Consider the following 10610-nt stretch of genomic DNA (forward strand, 5'->3'; position numbering starts at 1 on the left):
CACAGATGAATAAAAGTTACATTATGGAATATTGGTAGACCACGCTTGGAATACCATACATCATTATGAAAGGATATAGAGGACTGGACGAGGTGCAAACAAACATTCATGAGGATGATACCAGAACCAAAAGTAGATGAGGTGAATGTATAGTAGATGCATTTAATGTGAAACTAGATAAAACACGTGGGCTAAAAGGTTATGTTCATGGATTAGATGAAGGGCGAGAGGAGCTGGTGTGGAGCTGCAGGACTAAATAGCCTGTCATTGTGCTGTAAATGTTATGTCATGAACAAAGTAGCCGAAGTAAACTATTCCTACACCAAATAATCAGCTGCTTGTTAAAGGAAAATTTTGGTTTTAAAGGACACTTAAGACCAAGAAACTCAGGAGAACTTCCCACGCAAGTGCCGCATGTTTGACTTGTATGAATGGAGGCTCCATTGATTATGTTGATTTAATTTTCTGTTTTCCTTGAATACAGATTCAACGAATTCCAGTGACAATATGTACACAATGATTAATCCAGTACCACCTGGAGGAAGCCGATCAAATGTAAGTTTAGGTTCTACAAGAAAGAACAAAAAAATGCTACTGGGAAAAACCTCTTGATTCCTCACAACTCGAGTCACAATGGAAACAAAAATGCCAATTTTTTTCTTTATGGTACATAAAACACAAAATTGGCATTTAGGATTAAAACAATTCAATTGATTGAAAAAGATTTTTTAAAAATGAAATAGACAATTCTGGACTTAGACAGCAGGCTTGTTAACATCTGGTAGTTAACATCTGGAAGGGAAGAAGACAAGAGTTGTATGCTTTTTGATGTTGTTTCATAGTTGTAAATAACGATCAGTTGTGTTCAGGATTTTTGTCAGAGACTCTTGGGCAACCATCATGAGCAGGATGTTTGCCATTTGTGCAGCAGCCATAGGAATCTCGAGCGCTCATTTTTATTTTGTTTCCATTTCTTCTTTCAGTTCCCGCTGGGTCCTGGCTCCGAGGGACCAATGGGTGGAATGGGAGGAATTGAGCCACATCACATGAATGGATCATTAGGTAAGTTGCTTTCCTCCCAGAAATAATCATGAAAGGAAGCCAGTGGAATCAGTGTTAAAACTTAAGCCTGTTCAGGTGTGTAAAATTCATTTTAAGTAAGCAGTCTTCTGAGTTCTCAAGTAGGAAAGAGGTACTGTAATCTGTAAGGAGATGAATGTGGATTTATTTACCTAGTACAGTTGTAGTGTATCTTAGCAAGCCATGAATATCTAATGTTACAAACAATGATGGAATTTTCAGCACTATTTTTCCAGGACTGTCTTGTATTCTCCAACATGTATGGTAATTTGTAGAAGCAAAGCACATTTTAAACTAAATGTTTCACTTTGTTACTCTCCTCAGGATCAGGAGATATGGACGGGATCCCTAAGGTACAAATCTAGCTTTAATATTTAATTTCATCCAAAATGTATTCCTGAATATAACTTTCTAACAGAAGCTAAGCACAACTGGAATTGGTAAGGAGTGGAAAGCAGGATGGAGGAGGTGCGGGGGAGGGTGATAAATATTATTCCACATAAATACTGCACGTTGCAGAAGAACTCAGAAGCAGAGTTTTGTTCTTGGGTCCACTAATTTAATCTCCTACATGAGTATAATGTTCAGTGCATCAAACTCATTCGGACATTTTGGTAAAAATGTTTCCTTTCTATGGTTAGTGCACATGAATCAAGTTTAAAATTTACAATTTGCTTTGCGTCATCCAAAGGTGGATAATCAGGGCAATTGCTTTAACATATATTCATTTTTTTTGGATTTTAACTACACTCTGCAGCTGGCTATATCCATTCTAGTTTTCTTTAAATATACAAACAACTTAATCTCCCAAATGGACCCCATGTTGATTGACTTCCTTTCTCCTGACCACTTGCTGAGCTGGTGACATGTGTAATCTGAGTCAGAACAGACTGTAGGTGTCTCATGTCTACACAAAATTGTCTTTGGACTACAGCCAAGAGGAAAAGAAGATGGGGAGAAAAATGAGAAAGGTCTGTGATTACATGGAGGAATGGTAGCGATTAAGTGATCGAGGTGATAATGCCCTGACAAAAGGAGGCAAGAATGAGAGAAATTAGAGAAATAACAGATGCACACAAGATCCCGAGGAAATGTAAATGATTGCGGCAGAATAGAAAGGCGAGGGAAGTGTGGAAAATCTGGAAAAGTGGAGAAAGCTGCTGAAGAGCAGGAATTTGCTGGAAGAAAAGAAAAATACAAAGATGTTGAGGGTGATCGTCCCAAGCATCAGCCGACCACCACCTCAATTCTTGGGAAACACTGGTGCGCCTATCCTACATTGCCAGCAACTATTATCTGAGAGTAACTGGGAGTTGGGATAAAGGTTTTAAGTGGTTGAGATCAGCGATGTGCGTAATAGAAATGTGAGCTTGTATTGAACTAACTCCTTTGGAACATGTAAGCAACCAAGGACTGAGAGATTGGAATGAGAGTTTAAAAAAAAAAGTTTTCATTTACAGGATGTGGGCATCACTGGCTAGGCCAGCATTTATTGCCCATCCCCAGTTGCCCATGGAGCATTCAAGTGATAAATTACCAAATTTCCCATGCTTCCTTCTTACTCTGCATCCTCTGGGTCTCATTTTGTCTTTAGTTTCTCTAATTCCTCTTAATATTGCCCCTTTTTGTCTTTCCCGTCATCACCATGGTCATTTGAAGTCAAGAAATTATGGAAGCAGAGAGCAACTATGAAATTAAATTATTGAAGATCATAAAACAAAATAGTAAATATTTTACAGACACACCAATGAGAAAAGCAAGGCTGTGATGGGAATTGGAGCATGAAGGGATAGGCAGAATAATACCACGGGTGACAATGGAGAGATGGCAGAATTATTAAATAATTATTTGGCTGCAGTATTTACCAGGGAAATGGAACAGGGAGACATGGCATTGAATGATGAGATAAATAATTCGATCAGTACATTTAAAAGGGGATACATTGAATGAACTAAATAAACTCAGAGGTTAAAGCCTTGGTTCAGATGAACTGCATCTATGTATTTCAAAAGAATCTAGAGAAGAGATATCAGAAGCATTGCTATTCATACTTAATTTGTTAGAAGAAGGTATGTAAGATTGGCAGGAAACAAATGCAATTCCTGTATGTAAGAATGGAAAGACATGCCCAGGGAACATGCCCAGGGAATTCCCAACATGCCCAGGGAATTGTAGACCAAACAGCTTAACATCAGTGGTAGGAAAAATAATGGAATCCTTAACTAACGGAAAGAATATGGACATCTGCAAATGAGAAATATAATAATGAATAGTCGTTGTGGATTTCAAAAAGGAAAATCCTTTTTGATCAGCCCTATTGACATTTTTGAGGTGGTGACAAATGCAGTAGAAAGTGGTGATGCATTAGATGCAATTTATTTGGATTTTCAAAAGACCTTTGATAAAATACCCCATGATAGACCAATGAACAAGGTCAGAGAATGTGTAGCCAGGGGACAAGTGCAGAATGGATTGCTAGCTGACTTCAATACAGTCAGCAAAGATTGGGAGTAAAGGGTAGTTATTCAGAATGGCAGAAAGTAGGAAATGATGTTTCACAAGGATCAGTGCGGGGACAACTGCTTTTCACAATTTACATTGACCATTTAGACTTTGGGTTAAAAGTGTGATTCTAAATTTGCAGATGACACCAAATTGGGGAGGACAAATTGCATTAGGACATAATAAATCTGCAGAATGGGTGAATAATTGGCCAATGAAGTTCAACACAGATAAATGTGAGAGGTGGTACGTTTTGAAGGAAGAATAGGGAGGTCATTTATTACTTGGAAAGTGCAAGTCTAGGTGAGGTAAAGAAACAAATGCATCAATCGCTAAACGTTGTGCCACAAGTTAGCAAGATCATAGTTTATTTCTAGAATAGCAAAATTGAAAAGTAGGGAAGTCATGCTAAACCTGTATCAAATCTTCCTTAGACAATATTGAGAGTGCAGTGTGTAGTCCTGGTCGCCATATTATAAAAAGAATAGAAAAGTACCAGTGAGTGTGCAAAGAGGATTTACAAGGACGATACCAGAAATGCCTGGGTATACATATTGAGGAAGAATTGATAGACTCGATCTGCTCTCCTAATGGAGGTGTTTATAATTTTGAAAGGTTTTTATAGAGTGGATACAGAGAGAATGTTTCCTCTTGTGGGCAAGAGCATACGTAGAGACCATCAACATAAAATAGTCACCAAGAAACCCAGTAGGGAATTCAGACCTTTATCCAAAGAGTGGTAAAAATGTGGAATTTGCTACTGCTGAGAGTGGCTGAAGAGAATAGTATAGATGCATTTAAGGGGATACTAGCAACATGCGTGGGAGAGAAAGGAATAGGTGGCTGCAATGGTAGAAAAATGAGAAATGATGGGAGACTTGGGTGGAGCATCAGCACCGGATGGACTGTTGGGCCAAATGGCCTGTTTCCGTACTATTTTGACGAAAAGTCATCAACCTGTCATGCCAGCCCTACCTTCCTCTCTCCATGGATACTGTCTGAACTGCTGAATGTTTCCAGCATTTTTTTTTCAGCTTTATTCTATCAACAGTTTTCTGGATTCTATTTGTCTCTTTGGACCATCCTGTTTGGGAATGGAAAACCAGGGACTCCGTGTATCACAACCCACAGGCCAAGAATTGCGATCATAATCCAGTAATAGATTTTTAAAAGTCTACCCACTGGGCATCTATTTTTATTTATTCTTTACAACACAAACCCTGTCCAGAATGTTGAGTTGCATTGTTCTCTCTCTCAGCTGATGCACCATGTAATAAGATTAAAATCTTGTCAATAGAGACCCATGCATTGAAAATAGTAGGAGCAACATACACCATGTCGAAGTCATAAATTTAGAATTTAACAAGGATGTGCCAGTAACTGAAATGTAAAGTTGTCATTTAGCAACTCTAGATTTGGGCTTGCTTGAGATAGCTGATATGCTAGTTGTATCTTTGCAGAGGAAAATTGCTCTTCTTTTACTGACAGTGAAATTATTTAATTTCTAGAACTCTCCCAACAATATGAGCAGCATTACTAATCCTCCAGGCACTCCAAGGGATGACGGTGAATTAGGAGGCAATTTTCTTCACTCCTTCCAAAATGATAATGTGAGTATATGTGAATGTCAAAGAAGAGTACTTTCAAATAACCATGGCAGATTCTGTTTAGTGTTATTGTGAAGCAAGACAAAGTTTTGTTATCACCCAGATTTCCTTTCCTGACATATTTGTTTCTTTAAAGTTACAAGGTGACAGTGTTTGAGGGTTGATTATACCTATTGTATCTGGGTTTGCAAAAAAACTGTCTATAATGGAGATGATAGGAGTAATAAAGCATTTATCTCCTTGAGCACTTCTTGACTCTGTGCCCAATATAAAATTATTTCAACTGAAAACATAAAACTGAGCAGTTGAGAGCAGGAAAGACTTGGATTTAATTTTTCCTTCTGTGCAGAGGTGGAAAACTGGCAAAAGGAGAGCTTACAATCTTCCCCGGAATCCCAGGTTAGAGGAGAGGAAGTATGAGTGTGGCCATAAGGCAAGAAAAGAATTGGACTTGGCTTTGATGCCCTATCGCCACTGAATAGAGCATAGAATTTTCCAGAACAGAAGACCACTATTTGGCCCATTGAGTGTGTCTGCGCTCTCCAAGAAACATCCAGTCATTCCCATATCCTTTTTTATGTTTTTGTCTTTTCCCAAATATTTAGCCACTTCCCTTTTTTAAAAAATAAAGTAGATTTGCTTTGACAAGTAACATGTGTCTTAATCTTCGGGTGACACCAAATTCGATTTGCAAGTTGGCCATGATAATTAGAATTTTAACTAAAATGGATGGTTTCAACCACTCTGATCTTTCTCTCTCTCACTGACCAGTGACAATGGTTTTCCTAATTGACTTTATCTAAAACCACTCTACTTTGAGCAGATTTCCTCTTGGCCTTTATTATTCTAATGGAAAGAATCCCCAGTCTCTCTCGCTGCTTCCAATAACTGAGTAAAATGCTGACGCACTGACAGCACCTAAAGGACCAAAGCACTGAGTCATTACCCTTGGGAAGAAAAATGGAAATGATAATTGCTGCTAGTTTTCCCTTCTTCCATTAATACTGGTCAAGGATCACAAGCTGTGTGCCTAAGCTGGGTGTCACTTAACCGTAGCTAGAAATGAGTACATTCCCAAAAACAGTCAACTAGAGAGAAAAACCTCAATTAAAAGTAAGTGATTATTAGGCTTCAGAAATTGAAGAGCCAAGTGTTTTATTAAAATTGTATAAATTGCTGATTTAAAGCTGCACCTTGTTTCAGGGAGTGGAATCCAGCTTTGGTTTTGGGGGAGATTGGAGGTAGAGGAAAGGAAAGGGGATGGAGGGTGGGGTTGGTGTTATGGGAAAGTTGAGTTATTTACATGCAGCTAACTTGGCGTTCCTGCTGCTCATTGGTGGAGGCCTATAACTCGGCTGCTCAACTTTCTCTTTGTGTCAAAGAGAGAGGAAACTATGTCTTTAAATGAGGGAGATACGGCCCCACCACCTCCACAGCAGTGGGAATTTAATAATTGTTTTGTAGTGTATGGGCTGAACAGCCAGTCTCAAAAACTATATTTACAGATCTGCCATGTTTAGTAGAACCCAGAATTTCTGAATTAGTCTGGTATGAGATGTATGGTTCCAACCCATGTAATCTTTGTCACTTTCTTTCAGTATTCCCCCAGCATGACGATGAGCGTGTGATTTTTCCCCTTCCCCCTTCTCCAGGACCAGAATGACGAGACGGCTGCCCTCTGGAAGATTAAAGAACGTATGCAAGAAGCAGTTCAACGTGTTGACGAGGAACTGGGGGCAAAACCCCAATTTTGAGTTTCACGCAATAAAAAGGCTGAACTTCTTTTATTCCATAAACATGAAGGACAAAAAAAAAGATTCAAGACATAAAACCCTTCTCCTGGAAGGACTGTACGTTACACATCGCATCTTTTTGAAGCAAAGAAAAAAATGTAAACGCCTCTAGCACCCGAACAGACCTCCTCTGCTTCATCCTTTGAACCCGTGTATTTTTGTGCTGAACTGAATAAGGCGCTAGTCTAGGTATAAGATCCGATGTTGTCCATATTGTAGCCATTTTATCTGGGACGTTTACACAATGTGGTTTACTTTCGAAGACCCTTTTTTTGGTGGCGCAGATTATTTTTTCTTGCTTCTGTGAGCCCTCCCCTCCAGTTGCAAGGTGTTAATCAGTGGCTTGTTCCATACCCGTGTAGCTGAACGATGATTTGCGCAGTGGGTTGCAGATTGCGAGGATTGTATATCTTTTCCCCAACTCCCGCTTTCCTCCCCTCCCTGCGCCCACATGTACATTCACACCTCGAATCTGGATTGGTTCGGTCCTCTGTTACCTTTATCGATCCAGAGGAAAACTCTGTACGCAAGAAAGAGACAACTGCAGACACGTGATTGAAAGAGAGGAAAATAAACCGTTTTAGTGGCACTACAATCGTGCTGGGATCTCTGTACAGTTACACACTACCTGTAGATGGTCTTTTGTTTAAACCCACTTCTATACAATGTGTATCAAGTTATGTAAAATATTATCTTGCCTGGACAACCCTTGTGCTGATTCTTGATAACATTGTAGCTGTTCTGTGTTTCTTACCTTGTAGTCTGGTTATAAAAAAGAAAAAATTCTACATTGTAGTTTTGTGTTCAATATTTGTTGCTAATGTTTTATTGAGGGATGTTTTTTCTGCACCCCTTTACAGAGTTTTCAGGAACGTCAACTGTGTTTATTGTGCTGACTGCAGGTTATGGGATGTTACCATACTTTGTTTTTGTTTTTTTGGGGGGTGGTGGGGGTCGGGGGAATAGCAAGATCTTTCTAAATGAATTGCCTTTTTAGATGTGTTTAAAATCATTCTAACTGTGTTTAGCTGTAGAGTTGCTGAACGAGTATGTAAATCTCCTATTTGCAGTCAGATTGGAACATACTGATGAAATTTTGGTGTTTTACTGTAGATTTCGGTCTCCAGGAAATCGTGCATTTTAAACTGAGAAAAAAAAGACAAGTCTGGCAAATGTAATTTTACAAATTCGCTAAATTATTGTCTTCATTGGGATGGTTTTGAATGAAACGGTTCTTTTCTCCAACGCTGTAATAAATATAAACGTAAAACTTAATTTTGATTCTTTTCTGCTAACTTGTTGACCCTTTGCTACCTTAAGGATTGGTTAAAAAAGTATTTTTAAAAATCTGTTCTTCCTCTTAAAAAATACTTTAGCAAAATTAAAGTTGCCATTGAAATACATTCCCTTCTATATTGTGCAGAAAAATAGAATGCAGTAGTCTGAGACAGAGCTGGACACGTTTGAAATGTAATGTTCACACTTGCCTGTAATGTCACAGCAGGAAAAACTCTGGAATTTTCACCTGAACAGGGCAAAGGATGAAAATAGGAAGCTGTGGGGAATGCATAGATAAAACTGTCTGGATACACAGAATCAGATCAGCACAGTGCCATTTTACCTGTGTAGCCAGGGTTTGAATCCAGACCAAGATTACCTAATCAAAACATTTCCTGTCTGCTGGTTATGCTGAAATGAGTTTGTAGTGGGTTGAGTCTGTCACTTATATTGCATGAATCAAAGGCAGCATTGGTGCTCCCCAAGGAAATGGAGATCTCACATTGATACAGCAGGGGGTGGAGTTGAGTGGGACAGGCAGAACGGTAAGGAATGACCAAAAAAGAGAAAATACTAGCTAGAAATGAAAAAACAGGCATTATGACAGTAAGTGTTTCTACAAGGATATGAAAATGAAAAGAGCAACTAAAGTAAAGGTTGGTCCCTTAAAGGGCAGGACTGGGGAATTAATCATGAGAAACAATGATAGCCGGCATCCTAGCATTTTGAAAGAAGTCGCTGCAGGGATAGTGGTTGCATTGGTTGGTAATCTTGCAATATTCCCTATATTTTGGAAAGGTCCCAGCAGATTGCAAAAGAGCAAATGGTAACACCTCTGTTCAAAAAAAGAGAGCCAGAAAACAGGAAATTACAGGCCAGTTAGTCTAACATCTGTTATTGGGAATCCATTATTAAGGAGATAATAACAGGACATTTAGAGTCAACATGGTTTTTTGAAAGAGATATTTGACTAATTTATTAGAGTTCTTTGAGGAAGTAACAAAGCAGAGTGAAAAATGGGGAAACTAGATGCGTGGTTGAATTTCTATAAGGCATTTGAGAAGGTGCCAATAAAAGTTTACTGCACAAGGTAAGAGCTCACATTGGAGATAACATATTGGCATGGACAGAGGATTGGATAGCTAACTGGAAGCAAATAGTTGGAATATATGGGTCATTTTCAGGTTGTAACCAGTGGACTTCCACAGGGATCAGTGCTGGAGTGTCAACTGTTTCCAATTTATATTAATGACTTGGAAGCAGGGGTTGAGTGTATGGTAGCTAAATTTGGTGTTGACACAAAGGTAGGAACTCAAGTTGTGAGGAGGATACAAAGCTTCTGCAAAGTGATATAGATAAGTGAAGTGATGGGACAAAAATCCCAAATCTATAATTTTGGAAAGCATAAGCTTGTCCATTTGGCAGGAGGAATAGAAAAGCAAAATATTATTTAAATGGGGCGAGACTACACAGGTCTGTAGTACTGAGGGATCTGGGTGTCCTGGTACACAAATAGAAAGCTAGTGTGCAGATACAGCAATGATTTGGAAGGCAAATGGAATGTTGGCCTTTATTGCGGGGAAAATGGAGTATAAAAATAGAAAAGTGTTGTTCAGACGATACAGGGCCTTGGTGAGAGTGCACCTAGCATACTGTATGCAGTTTTGGTCACCTGAGGGATTTACTTGTATTAAAAGGTTCAGAGAAGATTCATTAAGCTGATTCCTTAAGTGAGGGGGTCATCTTATAAGGAAAGGTCGCGCATGTTGAGCCTGCATCCATTGGAGTTTAGAAGAATGAGAGGTGATATTATTGAAAAGATGCTGAGAGGTCATTTCCTATTGTGGGACAGACTAAAACAAGGGAATGACAGTTTAAAAATAAGGCATCTCCCATTTAAGACTTTCTCTTGAGAGGTGTGTGGAATTCTTTGAGAACAGTGGAGGCTGGGTCATTGAATATATTAAAAGTTGAGTCAGACAGATTTTTGATTACAAGGGAGTTGTGTGACAGGATAGTAGAGTTAAGGTCTGCAATGTTATTGAATGGCAGAGCAGGTTAGAAGGAGTGATTGGTCATCTACTATTTCTTGAGTTGTAAATATCTTTTTTGATGTGAAACTTTTGAGATGTTTGAGAGATCAGTTATGCCATGTAAATGCATTTTGCCTTTCTTTTCCACCACCATGATGTAGGAGTGTTTGTTGATGCTGGTTGACTGAGATAGAATAGTATTCCATTCTTAAGCATTAACATTCCTACCTGGAGTATAAAATTTAACAATAAAATACTGGGGCTTGGACTAACAGATCCTAACTAAATTGGGGAAACTTATTCTTTTGAATGGGAAT

The 10610-nt window shown here is 38.8% G+C and overlaps 1 protein-coding gene across 9 annotated transcripts in view; it reads left to right on the forward strand.

Moving 5' to 3' along the window:
• ssbp3a (single stranded DNA binding protein 3a) overlaps positions 1 to 8256 on the forward strand; it is a 134044-nt gene extending 125788 nt beyond the window's left edge. For 5 of the 9 annotated variants that reach the window (XM_078218253.1, XM_078218258.1, XM_078218255.1 and 2 more), the window contains 5 exons: positions 485 to 555; positions 984 to 1062; positions 1405 to 1433; positions 5091 to 5192; positions 6842 to 8255. In XM_078218253.1, coding sequence (XP_078074379.1) covers positions 485 to 555; positions 984 to 1062; positions 1405 to 1433; positions 5091 to 5192; positions 6842 to 6943 — 383 coding nt within the window. In that variant the 3' untranslated portion in view covers positions 6944 to 8255. Of the gene's footprint in view, positions 1 to 484; positions 556 to 983; positions 1063 to 1404; positions 1434 to 5090; positions 5193 to 6787 lie in introns of all 9 variants that reach the window. The other 4 variants (XM_078218259.1, XM_078218254.1, XM_078218257.1 and 1 more) reach the window with 2 other exon arrangements.
• The last annotated feature ends 2354 nt before the right edge of the window (positions 8257 to 10610 follow it).

This window comes from Mustelus asterias, chromosome 8 (genome assembly GCF_964213995.1).
Source record: "Mustelus asterias chromosome 8, sMusAst1.hap1.1, whole genome shotgun sequence".
Classification (NCBI taxonomy): domain Eukaryota; kingdom Metazoa; phylum Chordata; class Chondrichthyes; order Carcharhiniformes; family Triakidae; genus Mustelus; species Mustelus asterias.